The 21,272-nt window shown below is 48.6% G+C and overlaps 1 protein-coding gene across 1 annotated transcript in view; it reads left to right on the plus strand.

Moving 5' to 3' along the window:
• The first annotated feature begins 111 nt into the window (after positions 1-111).
• NTAQ1 (N-terminal glutamine amidase 1) overlaps positions 112-21,272 on the plus strand; it is a 42,899-nt gene continuing 21,738 nt past the window's right edge. Inside the window, exons 1-2 of the mRNA XM_040432607.1 lie at positions 112-365; positions 551-650. Coding sequence (XP_040288541.1) covers positions 295-365; positions 551-650 — 171 coding nt within the window. The 5' untranslated portion in view covers positions 112-294. The remainder of the gene's footprint in view (positions 366-550; positions 651-21,272) is intronic.

Consider the following 21,272-nt stretch of genomic DNA (forward strand, 5'->3'; position numbering starts at 1 on the left):
GGAAGGTAGATTCGGCTACGCGCGATCCTACTACAGCTCCCATGATTCCCCTCGTAGTAAACTACATGTAGGAATCATGGGTATTGTAGTTTTATCATAAAGGGAACGAGTTTGGCAGCCGAAACAACGGGTTGGCGGGGAAAAGGTTAATTTAACACGTGACTGCTTGTTTTCCAATCCCAGTCTGTCTTCGTTTCCTGGGGAACCACTTCCTGCAGACGAGGTTGTCACCGAGCAGCATGGGAGCCTGGCAACAAGCTGTGGCCTCAGCTCCTCGGGTGTGATCTCCACAGGATGGATGCCATGCAACAAGCCGCCCCAGTGCTGCCAGGCCGCAGTGCCTGCTGCTATACCAGCTGTTACTGGTGAGGGTCCCACATGTCGTTAGGGGGCACACCCAGACAATGAGATTTATTTCTACTTGTCATTTATATGGGGAAGCGCGTTGTCGCTATGGTTTTCTCGGATCGCAGGAACAATGGCGGAAACTCTGAACGAAGCTTATAAGTCCTGTGTCTTTAATATAACTGCTGCTTATTTGTTCCGACAGTGAAGAAAACGTGTGGAAGCTTTGTGAGTACATCCGAGACAGACCCCGGCACCCCCTGGAGGAATTATACGCCGTCTTCTTGTCGAATGAAAATAGGACGGTGAGTCCAAGGAATACCCTAAGGCCCCTTTCACACGGGCGAGATTTCCACGCGGGTGCGATGTGTGAGGTGAACGCATTGCACCCGCACGGAATCCGGACCCATTCACTTCAATGGGGCTGTGCAGATGAGCGGTGATTTTCACGCATCACTTGAAAATCGCAGCATGTTCTATATTCTGCATTTTTCACGCAACGCAGGCCCCATAGAAATGAATGGGTCTGCGTGACAATCGCAAGCAAGTGCGGATGCGGTGTGATTTTCACACATGGATGATAGGGATGAAAGCAACCCCGGACTCCATTAAAGTTTATTTACTGTATTATCTTCCCTTATAACATGGTTATAAGGGAAGATAATAGCATTCTGAATACAGAATGCTTACTAAAATGTGCCTTGAGGGGTTAAATAATAAAATAAAAAAAATGACCTCGCCTCATCCACTTGTTCGCGCAGCCGGCATCGTCTTCTTTCTTTTTCTTTCAGGACCTGCAAAAGGATCTTTGATGACATAATCGCGCTCACCGCGCGGTGACGTCAGTGCAGGTCCTGCTGAATGAAGATAGAAGGATCTTCTGCGCTGTATGCAGCATCTCAGTCCAAAAACCGTACAGTGACTGAACGGAAGACATCCGATTCCTGATTAGTGTTGAGCGAACTTGTGTTTTAAGTTCGGCGTCTAAAGTTCGGCTTATCGAAGAATCGCGTTATGCGTTCCGCTACCACAGACCAAGTTATGGTCCATGGTAGCGGAATCCATAACGCAATTCTTCGATAACCCAAACTTTAGATGCCGAACTTAGGGTCCATTCACACGTCCGCAATTTTGTTCCGCATTTTGTGGAACGAATTGCAGACCCATTCATTTCTATGGGGCAGCACGATGTGCTGCCCGGATCCGGAATTGCGGATCTGCACTTCCGAGTCCACAATTCCGATCCTGAAAAAAATAGAACATGTCCTATTCTTGTCCGCAAATGCCGGTGATGTCCGTGGATCCGCAAAACACACACGGACGTGTGAATGGACCCTTAAAACACAAGTTCGCTGAACCCTAATCCTGATGCTTCCTGAACGGATTGCTTTCTATTCAGAATGCATTAGGATAAAACGGACCATTTTTTTCCGTTATTGAGCCCCTAGGACGGAACTCCAATACCGTAAAAATTTAACGCAAGTGTGAAAGTACCCTAAAAAAAAAAAAAAAGCGTCCTTTTCCCAAAATAAAGTAAAAAAACTTTTTTTTAAAAGAGAGTAAAAAAAGAAAAGTAGACATAATAGGTATCGCCACATCCATATCGACTGGCTCTATAAAAATATCACATGACCTTTCCTCAGGTGAACACCATCAAAAAAATAAAATAAAGACTATGCTAGAAAAAAAAACATTTTTTTTGTCTCCTTACATTACTAAAAGTGCAACACCAAGCGATCAAAAAGGCATATGCGCCCCAAAATAGTACCAATCTAACCGTCACCTCATCCAGCAAAAAATGAGGCCCTACCTAAGACAATCGCCCAAAAATAAAAAACTATGGCTCTCAGAATATGGAGACACTAAAACATGATTTTTAGTTTTAGTTTTTTTTTTAAATACTGTTATGGTGTAAAACTTGAATAAAAAACTAAATGAATTTAAAAAAGTATACATATTAGGTATTGCCGGGTCCGTAAGAACCTACTGTATAAAAATATAACATGACCTAACCCCACAGGTGAACACCGTATAAAAAGTGTGTCAAAAAAGCCATTTTTTGTCACCCTAAATCACAAAAAGTGTTATACCAAGCGATCAAAAAGTCATATGCACCCCAAAATAGTAACAATGAAACCGCCATCTCATACCAAAAAAATTTGCCCCTACATAACAGTAGCCAAAAAAAACCCAAAACTATGGCTTTCAGAATATGGAGGCACTAAAAAATATTTTTTTTTCAAACATGCTTTATTTAAAACTGAAACAAACCAAAAAAGTAGTCATATTTGGTATTGTCGCGTCCGTAACAACCTGCTCTATAAAAATACCACATGATCGAACCTGTCAGATGAACGTTCTAAATAACAAAAAATAAAAACGGTGCCAAAACAGCTATTTTTTGTTACCTTGCCTCACAAAAAGTGTAATATAGAGCAACCAACAAAACTGCCACCTTATCCCATAGTTTCCAAAGTGGGGTCATTTTTTTGCAGTTTCTACTCTAGGTGTGCATCAAGGGGTCTTCAAATGTGACATGGCAACTTAAAAATAAGGGGGGGGGGGGCAACCACCTAAATGGCGTCAAACTAGATCTGATCCATGAGGGGGAACTAAAATATTGTTGAGATGAATAAATAAAGTAAAAACAGTGGAAGGATGAATGAAATAAATAAGTAGATAATGCAAAGGGCTAAAAGAGCCCGGCTGAGATAAAATAGAAGATCCTTCTATGAAGGTAAATTCCATAAAATAAAAATTCACTTAAAATTAAAACGGTTAACTTCTTACTTCACTGAGGAGGAGGTCCAAGGGATAAAGCTCAAGACACCCAAGGACGCAACCTCCCTGTCACAGTCCCTCAGGTGACTGGTGTCAGGAGATCAGAGAAACTGGCTGAGCGTGGAGGAATCTAACAGCCTCCTTGATTTCTCTTGATTCAGTGTTGATAGAGTTAATGACCACTTCCCTTTTCTCAGCTGTTGCTCAGTGGTCATCACTTCTACCCTTTATAGTCTCACCCCACCCTTCTGACTATGCGGTAGATAGCTTCATTTGGGTTTGGCTGAGCTTGTGTGAGATCCTCTCTGGTGTTCCTGTTCTTCCATCTCTACAGAAGTTAAGTGTCGTGTTTGTTTGTATTTGTTATATTCCCTGTTGTTGTATCTGGGCCTGAGACAGAGACTTCTATCCGTCCATCTGGGGAGGAATGGGTTGTCTCTGGTCCTAAACTTATTTCAGGGCCTTATAGGGAAATCAGGGCCCAGGTATCCTGCATATGAATATTCTACCTTCAAGGTCTATTCATATTGATAGGTAGTCAGGGCCCGGATTAGGGTTGTCTAGTAGGTGACCTGTTTCTTCCCTAGTTTCCAGGCCCAGTTACTGTTCCCCTTCCCTCCTGTGTTCAGTGTGGAGTTTCCCCCCATACTGATCGTGACACTCCCCCGCCAAGACCGTTTGTAGTGTAGTAGGAGTAACACGGCAGTATCCATTACTTCTGGTGCTTTCCTTTTTATTTCTTAATATCACAGGTGGGTTCAACGTGTTTCGGGGGGTTGACAATAGATACCCCCTTCATTAGGATTAGTTAAAAGTAAGTATACAGGTTATACACATAATACCATAGTATGCAAGGTTACCAGTGGGCCTTGTATAGTGGATCATCCATAAAAGCATGTGCTAGGGAGGGACTGGGAGAAATGTAATTTCCTGTATGAGGACCGGAAGTATGCGTTCCATAGTGGTAGTGGAACGCATAATATATGCTGGTAATGTAGTTAATACGAGCTGGTGGAAACGTAGGGGTGTAGTGGCCGCATGGATGGATGCACAGTGTGGACTCCTAGTAGTGGCGAGCAGGATGGAGGAGTACTTTCTGGTCCCGCTCGTTGTGGAGCGCATAAGTGGAACGCAAGTACGCTCTGAACTTTCGGTGGGGAGCCTGAGCGCACTTCCGGTCCGTAGAACGCAAGTGGCTTGCGGACTTCCGATTTGAGGTTGAAAGTGTCGGGAGCGCCCGCCGCAACCACTGGGAAGAGAAATGGGATTGGAAACCTGTTTCAATCACATTGTTTTAATGGGGGAAGAGGAATACTTACATGTAAGGGCATATCTTAGTATTAGTAATGATGAATTACTACTGGTTATATAGGAAATTGATCAATCTATAAAGGGCTAAAATAAAATTGGGTTTAAAAAAGCCCATGTCAAGCGTCCCAGGGAGCCAGTAGTGGGGTGAGGAACCCACTGGCAGTAAGCAACTGACAGCCCAGAAACGTGGTATAAATTTAGGGATAATCCAAGAGGGGTAGTCAATGTCCAATCCAGGTCGAGGCAGGCAGCGAAGGTTCAAGGCAGAAGACAGTCCAAGGGTCAGTAACCGGGAAGGATACAAAGAAACAACAGGCAAATAGGAGGATCCGCAGGGAGGCTAGGTGTTCACCATAAGGTGGAATAACTCAGCAATGAGCCAGAGCTCAGGCCAGGTCTTTATAGCCAGGGAAGGTAGGAACCACCCCCTGGTCCCCAAAGCAACCAGGAGGCCTCCCTCCCCAGGAACCAATGGCAGGCGAGGAAGGTGTGTACTGGGAACCTCCCCCAGCAAGGCTCACACCTGACAGCCGGATAATGCAGGAACGCTGTGCACCCGGGAATGCGCGCGCAGCCTGCGTACTGCGCGCACCCGCACCTCGGGCACCAGGTGTTCTACCGAGCTGAAGGGGAACCCATGCCCGCGGTCCCCGAGTAGGGGTAACACCCCCTGCTTCCTGACAGAGCCCCCCCACCAAGGACGCGACCCTGGGAAGGCCTCTCGGGGTGAGCCCGATGGAACGCCCGCACCTTGGCAGCCGCATAGACATTCCCCAAGGGCTCCCAGGAATGCTCCTTGGGACCGTACCCCTTCCAGTGGATGAGATACTCCAGGACTTCGTACTCGTCATCGTTATTCACCTGGATGGCAGGTGGTGGAGCAGGCACCCGATCCGGGAATGGGTTGGCACGGTGTGGTTTCAACAAAGACACGTGGAATACCGGGAAGTAGGCAACCGGAGCTTGGCTGCAACGTTGTTGACCATGCTCACGATCTCAAAGGGACCAAGGTAACGGGGTCCCAGTTTTCGGGAGGGACAGGACAGCTTAAGGTGCTGTGTGGAAAGCCACACCTTGTCCCCGTCTTTGTACCTGGGGAACTCTGTGCGTCTACGGTCTGCTTGCGTCTTGTGCCGCTGCTGAGCGGCCTGGAGTTGTTGCGTTAGGGTCCGCCTCAGTTCTCGTAGGAGCCGGAGCCGTTGAGCCACTTCAGGCACCGGGACATCAAGAGGGAGATCCGGGAGAGTTGAGGGATGATAGCCGTAGTTCCGCGAAGGGGAGATGGCTCACCCAGTCGTCTTGTAGTTGGGATGTGTAACAGCGAAGGAACTCCTCGAGGGTTTGGTTGGTCCTTTCGGTCTGCCCATTGGACTGGGGGTGATAGGCAGAAGACAGGCTGCGAGTGATATGAAGGCTACGGCAAAACTGGGTCCAAAAGCGGGAGGTGAATTGCGAGCCCCGGTCTGAGACGATGGAATCAGGGAGCCCATGCAACCGGAACACGTGTTGGAGGAACAACTTCGAGGTTTGTTGGGCCGTCGGGAGACCGGAGGTCGGAATGAAGTGGGACATCTTGGTACATCTGTCCACCACCACCATGATGGTGGTACAGGCTTGTGAAGGCGGTAAGTTCACAATGAAATCCATGGCTATGTTGCGCCATGGAAGGGTTGGCACTGGCAGAGGCTGTAATAACCCAACGGGTTTTGAGGTGGGACGTTTGTAGAGTGCACACACGGAACAAGACTCGATGAAGGAGCGTACGTCGGCTGCCAAAGAGGGCCACCAAAACCGACGTAGGATGCATTCCGTGGTGTTGCGCCTACCTCGGTGGCCTGCTGTGGGGTGGTCATGGTGATGCTGTAGTACAGGCAGTCGCTGGGAGACTGGGACATAGATCCACGGTTGGTGGTAACGAAGCCCCTGCTTCATTGGCAGATGGGCTGCCTCCTCTGGAGCTGGCGTGCTGGCCCGTCGGATCCTCTCGATCAAGGAGTGTTGGGTGGCTAGAAAGTATGCGGCTGGTAGGATCGGTTCCGGAGGTGCAGGATCTGTCTCGGAGGAGCACATACGGGGTCTGTTGTCGCTCCTGTCGTCATTCCCGGAAGCGGCGATCCAGGTGGGTTACTGAGTCCATCAGGCCCCCCAAGGAGCCCGACATCCCAATGCGGACGAGCTCATCCTTGAGCTGCTCGGACAAACCGATGCGGAACTGGTCAATCAAGGCCACCTCGTTCAAGCCCGTATCCGGGGGTACCTCACGGAATTTCATGATGTAATCCTCCACTGGACGTCTGCCCTAGCAGAGGGTGCGCAAGGTACCCCTGGCGGTTGAAGAACGCAGGGGGTCATCATAAAGTCTTTGCATAGCTGCGGCAAAGGACTTCCAAGATGCCAGCACTGGGTCATCGACTAGTAGGAGTTGGTGCGCCCAGGTCTGGGGAGGCCCTGAGAGCAAGGAAATTGCCGTGCCTACCTTGACGAAGTCCGTGGCATATGTACGAGGCTTCAGGGAATACAACAGCTCGCAGGAAATGATGGAGTGGTACTTCCTCCGATCGCCTGAAAACCGCTCAGGGAGGCTGACTGACGGCTCGCTAGAGACCACTTCCAGGGTGCGCGCCGGCGTAGGGGGAGGCGAGGGTGGTAGCGCGGTGCGCTCTACGATGCGTTGCTCCCGTGTGGCAACCCTCTGCAGCAGGTGCTCATGACTGGCTTGCATCTCCTGGAAGGCCTGCGTCATGAGGTTAAGTTGCTGGGTCATGGCCGTCATGGGATCCACTGCTTTTGCGGGTTCCATGGTGTATGGCTGAGTTATTCTGTCAAACGTCCCAGGGAGCCAGTAGTGGGGTGAGGAACCCACTGGCAGTAAGCAGCTGACAGCCCAGAAACGTGGTACAAGTTTAGGGATAATCCAAGAGGGGTAGTCAATGTCCAATCCGGGTCGAGGCAGGCAGCGAAGGTTCAAGGCAGAAGACAGTCCAAGGGTCAGTAACCGGGAAGGATACAAAGAAACAGGCAAATAGGAGGATCCGCAGGGAGGCTAGGTGTTCACCAGAATGTGGAATAACTCAGCAATGAGCCTGTAACAGTCCTACAGGCTCACCTGAGTCAGAGGACCGCTGGCTGGAGGTAGGAGTGGAGCCCAGTGGCAAGGACCGCAGGCAGGTAGTAGGTGCAGGAAGTCTGGCAGAGGCGTAGTCGGTAGGCAGGCGGTGGGTCAGGGCAGGCGCCAGTAAGCGTGGTCAGACAATCCGGATGGCAACGGTGGTAGCAGTTCAGTAGGTAGGGACAAAGCAGAAGAGTAGTCGGTAGGCAATTCCTGGTCAGCAGTGGACTTCCAGTAGTAGCAAGAGCAGCAGATGAGGAGAAGCTTGATCAAGGCTCAGGAGTTCAATAATCAGCAAACTGGAGTGCAAGGGGCTGGACTTATATAGGGAAGTACCAGGTGTGGGGAATCAAGGGTGATGAGCAAGACTGAGGTTACATAATAGATTTCAGGGAGGAATGTCCAGAGAGGACGGTAGCCTAGTAAGCAGGGCTACTGCCTGAGATGTGGCTGGTCACGGGTTCGACAGTACTCCCCCCCCCCCCCCTTCCCCCTTCCAAGGTGACCTCCGGGAACCGCAGGGGCAGGCTTACCGGGGTGCCGTTGGTGGAACTCATTTACCAGTCTGGGGGCATGGACATTTTCTTCTGGCTCCCAGGAGTTATCCTCGGGAGGGTAACCCTCCCACCCAATTAGGTATTGTAGTCTTCCCCGGTGGATCCTGGAGTCGAGGATCTTTGCGACAACGTATTCTTCTTCACCCTGTACCCTCACGGATGGTGGAGGGGGCGAGTGGCGGCCTGTGAAGGTGTTCTCCGCGTATGGCTTGAGGAGTGAGCAATGGAAGACAGGGTGCACCCTAATGGAGTCCGGAAGGTCGAGTCGGAACGTGACCTCGTTGATTTGTGCGGTGATCCGGAACAGACCCATGTATCTTTGGGCCAACTTTTTGGAGGGGACCTTCAATCTGAGGTTCCTGGTGGACAGCCACACCTTGTCTCCCACATGGAAGCCCGGGGTGGGTTTGCGACGTCTGTCTGCTCCCTGTTTAAAACGCCTCTGGGCGAGCTGGAGGTTGTATGTTCTTTTGTGCCTCCTGTAGGGTTGTTAGGCGTTCAGCCACTGCTGGGAGGGTGGAGGCGACGGGCAGGTGGGGAATGAACACCGGGTGCGAGCCTGGTTAGCAAAGAAGGGGCTGTGCTTGGTTGAGCTGTGCTCAGCATTGTTGTAGGCGAACTCGGCCGTGGGGAGATGGTCAAGCCAGTCATTCTGCAGGTGGGAGCTGAAACAGCGTAGGTACTGCTCTAGGGTCTGATTAGTTCTCTCAGTCTGCCCGTTTTGACTGAGGGTGGAAAGCGGAGGACAGGTTCACTTTAACCCCGAGCGCCAGGCAGAAGTTCTTCCAGAACTTTGAGGCAAATTGTACGCCTCGGTCGGAGACCACATCGTCCGGGATCCTATGCAGCCTGAAGACCTCTCTGAGAATTAGATCGGCCGTCTGTTTGGCGGTGGGTATGCCTTTGTAGGGGATGAAATGGGCCATCTTGGTGAGACGGTCGACCACGACCAGGATGGTGTTCATCCCTTTTGAAGGAGGAAGGTCTACCACAAAGAGATCGAGCCCCAGGGGCGGGAGGGAATAGGGAGGGGTTGTAACAGACCCACGGGAGAGGAACGAGGAGTCTTATTGCGGGCACAGACCGCGCACGAGGAGATGTACCTCTTGATGTCCTCCTTGTATGTTGGCCACCAGAAGGAGCGGGAGAGAAGCTCCTGGGTCTTTCTTGTGCCAAAATGGCCGGCCAGCTTGGAGTCATGGTTGAGTTTGAGCACTTCGAGCCGTGCGATTTCTGGTACATATAGTTGTAGGTCCTGATGAAACCAATGACCGTTCTTAAACGTAAGGCTGATATTCCCTGTGGGGTGGGCGAGGAAGGGGTCATTTTCGTATCCTTCTTTGATTGTGCCCAGGAGTTCTTTAGAGTAGGTGGCCCCTACGACGATAAGATGTTATTTTGGCCCTTGTTACTCTGTGAGGGCTCGGAAAACATTCTGGAGAGGGCGTCAGCCTTGCCGTTTTTTGATCCGGGGCGATAGGTGAGGAGAAAGTTGAAGCGGGAAAAGAATAGGCTCCATCTGGCCTGTCTGGCTGAGAGTCTCTTAGCGCTGCGGATAAACTCGAGGTTCTTGTGGTCAGTTAGTACGATTATGGGGTTGGTGGCTCCCTCCAGCAGGTGTCTCCACTCGGAGAAGGCATCCTTGATCGCCAGTAGTTCTTTGTTCCCGATGTCATAGTTCTTCTCGGAGGGGGACATCTGGCGGGAGAAATATGCGCACGGGTGTAATAGCATCCTCTCCCCTGTCCGTTGTGACAAAACTGCCCCCACCGCAGAGTCTGATTCATCCACTTCGACTGTATATGGGAGCTCGGGGTTCGGGTGGATTAGGATTGGGGCAGAAGTGAAGAGGAGTTTCAACTTGGTGAAGGCCTCCTGGGCCTCGGGTGTCCAGGAGAAAGGGACTGCCTTCTTGGTGAGTTGGGTGATTGGTGCTATGACCTTGGAGAAGTTCCGGATAAACTTCCGATAGAAGTTGGCGAAGCCAATGAATCTTTGTATCTCCTTCTCGTTTTTCGGAACGGGCCAGTTCATCACAGCTTGGACCTTCCCCGGGTCCATACTTAGGCCCTCTGGGGAGATGATGTATCCGAGGAACTGAGTGGTGGTTCGCTCAAACTCGCATTTCTCTAGCTTGATATAGAGAGAGTTCTGTCGGAGTCTCTGCAGTACCCTGCGGACGTGTTCGCGGTGCTGCTCGAGGTCTTCAGAGAAGATCAAGATGTCGTCCAGGTAAACGACTACAAACAGATCCAGCATGTCCCTGAGGACGTCGTTAATGAAGTGCTGGAAGGTGGCGGGAGCATTGCAGAGTCCGAAAGGCATGACCAGGTACTCGAAATGACCATAACGTGTCCGGAAGGCGGTCTTCCATTCGTCCCCAGGGCGGATTCGGACGAGGTTGTAGGCCCCTCGAAGGTCGAGTTTAGTGAAGATCTTCGCTGCCCGGAGTCTCTCAAGGAGTTCTGAAATCAGTGGGAGCGGGTACCGTTTTTTTACGGTTATGTCGTTAAGCTTTCTGTAGTCTATGCAGGGACGCAGGGAGGAGTCTTTTTTTCTCTACGAAGAAAAAGGGGGCTCCCGCGGGGGAGGTAGAGGGTCGGATGAACCCCTTCCTCAGGTCCTCGTCCAGGTACTCTTTCAGAGCCTTGAGTTCAGGCTCTGAGAGGGAGTAGATACTGCCAAAGGGTATTTCGGCCCCGGGCAACAGTTCTATAGGGCAGTCGTAGGGTCGGTGTGGTGGCAGCTTGTCTGCGTTTTTCTTGTCGCAGACATCCTGGAACTCGCAGTATTGAGGGGGTAGCAGATCCTTGACGGATAGTTTTGAGATGGTGGTGTCTTCGGGTGGAAGGACGGGTTTGTGGGAGCAATTTAGCGAGCAGAACTCGAACGGGAATCGTATGCAGCGGGTTTCCCAGTCCACCGAGGGGTTGTGGGTGGCCAACCATGGGATGCCCAAGATCACTGGGAACTTCGGGGAGGCGATCAGAGAGAAGTGGATCTTTTCACGGTGATCTGGTTCTATGAGGAGTTGTAGTTCAGTGGTCTCGTGAGTGGATGGCCCCGAGGAGAGTGGGGATCCGTCGACGGTTTCCAGGTCAACGGGGGCTGCCTTGATTGTCAGTGGAATGTTCTTTTCGCGGGCGAAGGTTAGGTCCATGAAGTTGCCTCCCGCCTCGGAGTCGAACATCGCTGAACAGGGGAGTTGTCGCCCCTCAATGTCGATGAGGATGGGAACGATGAAGTGGGATCCATGAGCCGCTGTGTTGTTAATTTCAGGGGCTGCTGGCGGGGTTGGAGTCTGTGGTTGCTCCTTTAGCTCCGTGACTGCAATAGTCTTTTGGATCTTATGAGGACATTTGATGGCAAAATGACCCGGCTCCCCACAGTAGAGGCAGAGGTTTTCGGCCAGCCTTCTCTCCTTCTCAGCTGTGGATAGAGACCTACGTAGAGCGTCGACCTGCATAGACTCAGTTACTAACTGGGGGTCGCGCTGGGCGGTGGAAGAGAAGGGGTAAGTGGGTCTGTGGTCCGAGGACCAGAGTCTTTCTTTCTTCCTCTCGGAGAGTCTTTGATCTATCCGGATGCATAACTGAATGAAGTCATCCAGATCGTCCGGGGCCTCAACTCTGGCGAGTTCGTCCTTTATTAATTCGGACAGGCCTCGCCGGAATTGGCTTCTCTGTGCCGCTGGGTTCCAGGTGGTGTCCGTGGCCCAACGGCGAAACTCGGCGGTGTATTCGGCGACGGAGCGTCTCCCTTGCCGCAGACCATGTAGTCGCCCCTCGGCTGTCGCACAGCGGTTGGGGTCATCGAAGACTTGGCTCATGGCGGTGATGAAGTTGTTTAGGTTGTCCAGGAGCTGACTGTTAGTCTCCACGTATGGTGATGCCCATGCTAATGCTTCATCCGTCAGGAGATTGACCACGAATAGCACCTTCTTTTTCTAGGTCGTGAAGGGGGCCGGGTACATCTGAAAATAGATGCGGCATTGGTTTAGAAACTCCCGATACTGGCGTCTGTCGCCGCTGAATCTTGATGGGAGTGGCATGCGGGTGTCTGCGGGCGCGCCGCGGACGTCCAGGAGTTGCCTCTGTAGTTCAATAATCTCCCCCTGTTGGCTTTGGACTCCGCCTTGGAGCTGGGCAAATTTCTCCTGATATGTAGTACCAAATTCTTGAAGTTCGGAGACCTGCTTACGCAGAGTGGCCATTGCGGACTCCATAGTGTGGCTGATTATTCTGTAACAGTCCTACAGGCTCACCTGAGTCAGAGGACCGCTGGCTGGAGTAGGAGTGGAGCCCAGTGGCAAGGACCGCAGGCAGGTAGTAGGTGCAGGAAGTCTGGCAGAGGCGTAGTCGGTAGGCAGGCGGTGGGTCAGGGCAGGCGCCAGTAAGCGTGGTCAGACAATCCGGATGGCAACGGTGGTAGCAGTTCAGTAGGTAGGGACAAAGCAGAAGAGTAGTCGGTAGGCAGGCGATGGGTCAGGGCAGGCGGCAGTAAGCCTGGTCAGACAATCCGGATGGTAATGGTGGTAGCAGTTCAGAAGGTGGGAACAATGCAGAAGAGTAGTCGGTAGGCAATTCCTGGTCAGCAGTGGACTTCCAGTAGTAGCAAGAGCAGCAGATGAGGAGAAGCTTGATCAAGGCTCAGGAGCTCAATAATCAGCAAGCTAGAGTGCAAGGGGATGGACTTATATAGGGAAGTACCAGGTGTGGGGAATCAAGGGTGATGAGCAAGGCTTGGCAAGACTGAGGTTACATAATAGGTTTCAGGGAGGAATGTCCAGAGAGGACGGTAGCCTAGTAAGCAGGGCTACTGCCTGGAATGTGGCTGGTCACGGGTTCGAATCCCGACAGAGCCAGTGCCGGGAACCAATGGCAGGCGAGGAAGGTGGAATGTGTGTACTGGGAACCTCCCCCAGCAAGGCTCACACCTGACAGCTGGATAATGCAGGAACGCTATGCACCTGGGAATGCGCGCGCAGCCTGGCCCGCGGTCCCCGAGTAGGGGTAACACCCCCTGCTTCCTGACAGTCCATTAGTTGATTCAAAAAGAATATAAAATGTACAAAGGGAGGGGTTGTTTCATTGTCAGTGGAACTATAAAACATTATGGTATATAGGGCCCACTGATTCCAAGTACAGTTCGTAAATAGTATATGATTACATGTAAAATATACATAGACACATATATATATATATATATATATATATATATATATATATATATATATGGACCATGAATATAAAAATGATGGGTCATTTTTAGATTTGACATTGATACATATAAAACATCATTAGGAGTACAAGGTCGTCTGGTTATGAAAAAAAAAGGAGGAATATAGGGTTACCCCGTCGTAATATAGGGTGAAATTAGGAAACTCCAATATAAAACCTGAAAGCATTAAAAGTGGATCAAAGTGAGGAGGGCCATTAGAATAATACATATAAAATATATAGAAATAAATAAATAACAATGCTGAGATCTCAAGATCCATCTTTCGGGTGTGGTGTATCTGACAACCAGAAATTGGGTACATATAGGGGGTCATACAAATGTCTGAATAAAGGTTTTTTGATAAAATGCGTCACCTCATGAATGTGTTTACTTGTACAGTATTAAAGTATATTATTGGAGACGGATAAGGATGATTAATGAATTGGAAGATGGATCAAATTGTAATACAAAATAATACAAAACTCGATATCCTTAGGAGATTAGGGCTGGCCACGGCGGGGCAAATATACATAAAGGGGGTGAATATTTATAACAGAAGATAGAGCTAACTACGGTGGGGTGTTTGGTGATCAGTTATTGGTGTACTCTAAATATTAATTTAGCCCGAATGGAGATAAGGTGTTAAAACAAAAGATCCAACACATCTCTTTCCTGCACAGTGACTGATAGGATTGTGGATCCATTCTAAGGGAGTCACTTGGAGGAGGGATCATTATTGTGGTGGGTGGAGAAATGTCTCGAGACACTGGGTAAGGATTTTCCTTTTGATGTTCATTCTCTCGCGTAGGGTCTGAATCGTTCTAGCTACATATAGCAGATTACAAGGGCACTGCAAGAGGTAGATAACGTTACTGGTCCTGCAGCTCATATTGTGTTTGAGATGGAATATTTCATCGGAAGTGGGAATATGGATCTTTTTTCTGTTATGTGCAATTATAGCGCAGCATTTACATTTCTTGTTATTGCATTTGTATGCCCCTTTTTTTGTAGGAATTTTTTTTTCTGGCAAGATTCCCCTTTTTATTTTGTTTTTAGGAAGGGAGGGTGCAATAATATTTTTTAGAGTCTGCGCTCTACGGCAGATGATGACGGGAAACGGTAGTAACTTTTTTCAGCTTAGGATCTTTGCGGAGTACGCCCCAATGTTTGTTCATTATTTATCGGATCCTCGTGTGTTCTGAATTGTATCTGGTAGTCAAACTGAATTGAAATTTAGTTGGTACGTTTTGTTGTAATTGAGGTTGAAGGGCCTTTTACTAGTTTATTTTCAGGGCTCTTTGTGTTGATTCTTTGACCAATTTTTTAGGTTAGCCTTTATCTAGGAATCGGTGTTCGAGGATTTTGAGTTGTTGTCTTACTACCCGTTCTCCGTGCAATTCTTTCTCATCCTTTTCATTTGGCTGTACAGGATATTTCTTTTCCATTTTTAGTGGTGACAACTAGTGTATTCCAAATAACTATTAGCATCAACTTTTTTGAAATGTGTTTTGGTGGTGATTTTATTAGAGATTGTTTTTAATCAGATTATTTTTATTGAACACTTTTTCAACAAATAAAGAAGACAAACAGTCCCCCCACCCCACCTCAGGTCCCGAATGTACCGGATCAAAGGAGAAGACATCCAAAAGTCTCTGGTAGGAAAAGTCCCAACGTTGAGAATATAGGCAAATCCATCCAGTTCTTTTCCAGGCATAAATTCAGCATTAAACCAGAATGTACACACTCACCATCCATATTGTACATATAACTGCATTGTTAGAAATATGCTACTAGAGTACATTATCACACTAGCCCATATGTTTTTGCGAGATCAAAGCAGAGTACTCACCCACCCGTTCACAGATCTACCTATTTTCTCTAAGTTAATCCACAATATTATAATGTTGCGCCCATCTGCCTCATATCTTTTCAAACTTTTTAAGGTTATTTCTCTTCTGATACACAAATCTTTCTAGTTGCAGTAAGATATGAACCCTACTCACTAGTTCCCTAACTTTAGGAGGGTCTTGATCCACCCAGTGGTACGCAATCACCTTCCGTGCTTGATACAGTATGCGAATAATCGCCAATTTTTGTTCAGCAGGTAATGATGGAATGTCAACACGCCCCAGTACACATAATCTGGCGGTACCCTCAATCTGCGTCTCAAACACTGTTCGTAGTATAGCTACCACTCCCTCCCAATACCTCCTTAGCCTAGGGCAGTTCCACATGAGATGGATCAGCGTAGCATTGGGTGCACCACATCTGGAACAAAAGTCTTCTAATCGATATCCCATTTTTCTCAGAAGGGCCGGAGTTCTATAAACTCTATGCAACGACAATAGCTGCGACATTCTATGCGCTTCACTCACCGCTACCTCAGTGAACCCTCTTAACACTGTGTGCCACTGTTCTTCCGATAAGTCATTTATATCTGTCCGCCGTCATACAATCGGAGAGGCTGCTTTTTAATTTGTGATTCCATAAGACTGTTATAGTGTAGCGATATGACACCGCTAGTGGAACCTTTTGAGTTTGCCAGATCTATGATCAGATGTCTGGAGGCCAACTTAATCTCATTCACCCTTCCCTGGGAATGGATAGCATGTCGAAGCTGCAAGTACAAGTAAAATTGGGAGTTGAAACTCTTGTTGTAATTGAGCATACTCTTTCAGAGTATCTCCATCATATAATTGGTGTATGTGTGTAAGCCCATAGGGTCCCCAGGTCTGAACATTAGATACTTTATGCATTTCTGCATACATGAGATTGGGCCAAATCAGGGTAAATTAGTGTAGCCCTGTATCCCTGCCACCTTCCTCGCTTTCCACCATACCTTATGGATTGTTCGAAGTATCGGGAGTTCGTTCCCTTTTGTATCCAGTGACCCGTCCACCAGTGCTGTTATCAAGTTTTTACCACCTACCAGGATTCGCGTGATCCGTCCTGCCTTATCAAGGTCATCTTCCATCCCCCAACCCCTCAGATGTTGAAGTTGGGCAGCCAGATAATAAATCCACGGATCTGGAACCCCAAGTCCACCGTCAGCTTTTGGTCTGCAAAGCGTAGTCAACTTTATACGTGGAACCCCTTTCTTCCAGATTAGGTCTCTAAATATGGCATTGACCGTGACAAAAAACCGAGCAGGAATCTATATAGGTGCATTGTGCAGCAGGTATAGGAGCTGCGGCATTAAGATCATTTTTAGCAGATTAACCATTCCAATTACTGAAAGCGGCAGTTTTGTCCAACTCTACCTTCTGTCGAAACCTTTTTATTAGAGATTGTGCTCAAGAAAGATAGCTTCCTTGGGACTATATTCAAGACTGAACGTTAGACCCCAACTGTTGGTGTTGAGTTTTTGGATGAATGTTTGGAGTTCTTCCGTACTGCTGTCCCAGATAAAAATGATGTCATCAATGTACCTATGGTAGCACTTAACATTGGGATGGGAAAGGAGGCCAAAAATCTCTTCAAAATACCCCATAAAAAGGTTCGCGTGAGATGGCTCAAATTTCGTTCCTATAGCGGTCCCTTTGACTTGAATATAGAAGGTTTCGTTAAAAATAAAATAATTATGGTTTTAAAATGAATTTGATGGATTTTAAAATAAAATCTTTCTGTGCTGCGGGCCTACCGGGATCTGTTTCTAAAACTTTACTAATTGGTAAGAGGCCTAAATCATGTTTAATGTTGCTGTACAATGAAGACACGTCAAGGGTGAACCATAGATACTCTTCTTTCCATTCTATGGAGTCCAGTAAATTTAATAAGTGTTCGGTGTCCTTAAGATAGGAAGGAAGTTTCACAACATGTTTTTGGAGGAAGTGATCAACATAAGGGGATAGGTTGGAAGTGAGGGACCCTATTTCGGAAATTATTGGTCTAACTGGGTGTCTTTGTAAAGATTTATGGATCTTCGGTAGAAAGTAGAAACGTGCTATGGAGGGGTGGGCCGTCATCAGAAAACCTTTTTTATCTAGCAACCCTGTGTCACGGCGGACCGGGAACTCAGACACACAGATAAACTAACAACCAGGCTCTAGGCGAGAAGCAGGGGAAGGGTCACCTCCTAGCTAAACCCTGACCTCTTTCCCTGCACTGCTCAGCCCACATTCAGACCTTGAAGGTAGGAATGATGTGTCCTCGTGCCTGGGCTAAAACACCCTAGATTCCCTGAGAAGGGGAAAAGGAGCAGCCTGCTCACACAGAACCTGGATGGGAAAGATGACACAAACACAACCTAGACAGCAATCAACAAAAACTGAAACCACACTTATCTTTTCTGAGCTTGAACAGACAACCTTCCTTCCTTGCTTCCAAGGCCAGACTGATTTCTATAACCCGCTCAGAACACTGGACTAGAGTGATATTTAAACCAATGACCCCACCCAGTGCACCTGATGGGAGGCGGGTCCAGCACGACTCCAAAACAAAACTAAACACGTGCTGCTATTCTGGCCGACCTCCACACATAGTCAGAGCCGGGCATGACACCCTGATTCAAGCCCAAAATCAATCAGTTCAAATAGGGATTTTTTTAAAGGAAGAAGTGGGGTCTTCTCTGAGGATTCAGTAGTATTCCTGGTCAGATACAATTCTAAAGGATTCTTCCATATAGTACTGATGGTCCAAGATCACGATACCACCCCCTTTGTCAGCGTTTTTATAACAATCTCCGGATAGTTTTTTTTTTTTTTACTTTTGAGGACTTTTAGTTCCCCAGGGTTCAAATTATTAGTAGGGGTGGGATACCCGTCTCTTCTATTGGAAGTGGTGATGGTTTTGGGACAAAAGGATAACCCTTTGGAGTGGGAGTACCTTCAGGGGAGAGCTCTGTTGTTGTTTTTTGGCTTGGATCTTTTTCTTTTTGGAGTTTTTGGATCTGCATCCTCTGAATCACTTTTTGGCCCTTTTCTGGTTTGGGCTAACTGAGTGAAAAGTGTGTGATTTTTAGGTTGTGATTGATCTGTGGGGACACTGGGTGGTGGGCCTGTCGGGGTGAAGAATGGGCTCAATCCTTGGATACTGGAGAGGGTTGCTCTGATCGGTGGTGTGGGATTCAGTATAAAGCTCCATTCACACGTCCGTAGCGTGTTTTGCGGATCCTCAAAACACTGACATCGGCAATGTGCGTTCCGCATTTTGCGGACCGCACATCACCGGCACTAATAGAATATGCCTATTCTTGTCCGCAATTGCGGACAAGAATAGGACATGTTCAATTTTTTTCGGGAACGGAATTGCGGACCTGGAAGTGTGGGTCTGCAATTCCGTATCCGGGCAGCACATCGTGCGGCCCCATAGAAATGAATGGGTCGCGGAACGAAATTGCGGACGTGTTAATGGGGCCTTAGCCCAGGTGACAGTTTGTCTAAAAAGGACTGTCTCAAAAGTTTGTGGGGAGAGCTAAAAAATTCCCTGAAGTGGTACTAGGAATAGGTGGACAGATTGCATATTAATTCTAAAGGTGCAGAATCTGTTATCGTACAGGGACTATCGTGGACATTTAGCAAGGGTGATGATTCAGGTGTGTTCCTCCCAAGGTGGCTGGATTCCTCTTGGGATCTGGGTGTAGCATATGTTGATAAGTTTTTCAGTTCAGGGGTATCTGATATATCGATCACTTTGTTTTTTGTAGGTGAATGTTGGTTTAATTGTTTGGATGTATGTAGGGGATGGACATGGGTGTGTTGTTCATCTACCGTCTTGGATGGGATAGAAGTGGGAACTTGGGTGCTCGTGAATGGTGATAATTGGTGAGTTTCTTGTTCTAGCATCGTTAATCTGTCTAGGTTTTGTTGGATAATGTATTAGAACCTAATCTAGTAGGTCCTTGTATGTGGTGTGTAAAAGTCTTGCTGTTGTAAAATGTTCTACCTCACATAGGTCTGGTGGTGTTATGGGGAGGGATATGGTGGTTTGTGTAAAAAACGGTGGAAATGGGCCTTGTTTTTGGCATGGTGTTGAGCAAAGGTTGCCTATTGGGGTTGGTTGGTTTAAGGTGGGTTGTCCTTGTGTTTCTCTCTCAGTTTCTAATTTTGTCAGTTTGGTAATCAATTATATCTCTCTCAAATTTTCTACATTTTGTCCTAATTTCTCCATACTCGTATTTTCTAATTGTTCGATAAATGTTATTGTGTACATTTTTTTTTTTAAGCTCGGTTGGCAGATTGATACAGATCATTTTCCTTTGTTTAGAATAGACCTTAAATTGCTAGAGAATTTGTCGCTGATTTTCAACCAGTTTTTGGTAAAGTCTGTGTCATTGTTAAAGGTGGGCTTCACGGCCAATCTTAAGCCTCTAGGTATTAGGCAGAGTTCGAGATATATCTCCCTGAAGAACCAGTCTATTTCGTTACATATGAGCAGCATTATACTCACTTGCGTCGTGGCCGCCAGGCGCTCCTTCTTCTCATAGGTCTGTGCGGCGCATTGCTAATGCTATAAGCCTTAGCAATGCGCCGCACAGACAGAAGAAGGAGTGCCCGGCGGCCACGACGCACGTGAGTATAATGCTGCTCACTAACATACCATGGCAGCCAGAGCTTCAGTAGCGCCCTGGCTACCATGGTAACCGATCGGAGCCCCAGCATTACACTGCTGGGACTCCGATCGGAACTGCAAACTGCCACCAATGATGGGGACGACGACCCTGTGGCCTCCAATGAATAATACTGGGGAGGGAGAGAGGAGGGGGGCCCACTGCCACCAATGATGGGAGGGGGACCCTGTGGCCACTGCCACCAATGATTAATACTGGGGGGGGGGGGGGCGCGCACTGCCCACTGCCACCAATGATGGGGGGGGGGAGAGACCCGGTGGCGACTGCCAGCAATGATTAATACTGGGGGGAAGGGGCACTGCCAGCAATGATGGGGAGGGGGACCCTGTGGCCACTGCCACCAATGATTAATACTAGGGGGGGGTTACCAGAGGGGGCTGATAAGAGGGAGAGGCTGGGAGGCACATGAGGGGCTGATCAGAGGCTGGGGGGGCTGATCAGAGGCTGGGGAACTGCCCGTCTGCCCCCATACAGTGTATTGTCTCCTTGTGGCTGCCCCCATACAGTGTAACGTCTCCTTGTGGCTGCCCCCATACAGTGTAACGTCTCCTTGTGGCTGCCCCCATACAGTGTAACGTCTCCTTGTGGCTGCCCCCATACAGTATAACGTCTCCTTGTGGCTGCCCCCATACAGTGTAACGTCTCCTTGTGGCTGCCCCCATACAGTGTAACGTCTCCTTGTGGCTGCCCCCATACAGTGTAACGTCTCCTTGTGGCTGCCCCCATACAGTGTAACGTCTCCTTGTGGCTGCCCGGTTGCCCCCATACAGTGTAACGTCTCCTTGTGGCTGCCCGGTTGCCCCCATACAGTGTAACGTCTCCTTGTGGCTGCCCCCATACAGTATAACGTCTCCTTGTGGCTGCCCCCATACAGTATAACGTCTCCTTGTGGCTGCCCCCATACAGTATAACGTCTCCTTGTGGCTGCCCCCATACAGTATAACGTCTCCTTGTGGCTGCCCAGCTGCCCCCATACAGTGTAACGTCTCCTTGTGGCTGCCCCATACAGTGTAACGTCTCCTTGTGGCTGCCCCCATACAGTGTAACGTCTCCTTGTGGCTGCCCCCATACAGTGTAACGTCTCCTTGTGGCTGCCCCCATACAGTGTAACGTCTCCTTGTGCCCCCCCCCCATACAGTGTAACGTCTTCTTGTTGCCCCCCATACAGTGTAACGTCTCCTTGTGGCTACCCCATACAGTATAATGTCTCCTTGTGGCTGCCCCCATACAGTATAATGTCTCCTTGTGGCCCCAAGTGTTTTTTTCTTCTAAATAGGCATTTATCGCGATATATATCGCTATCGCGATAAATTTCTTAATATCGTTATCGTGGGAATAGTTTTGATATCGTCCAACCCTACCTCCAGCAGGCCACAAATGT

This window comes from Bufo bufo, chromosome 5 (genome assembly GCF_905171765.1).
Source record: "Bufo bufo chromosome 5, aBufBuf1.1, whole genome shotgun sequence".
In the NCBI taxonomy this organism is placed as follows: Eukaryota; Metazoa; Chordata; class Amphibia; order Anura; family Bufonidae; genus Bufo; species Bufo bufo.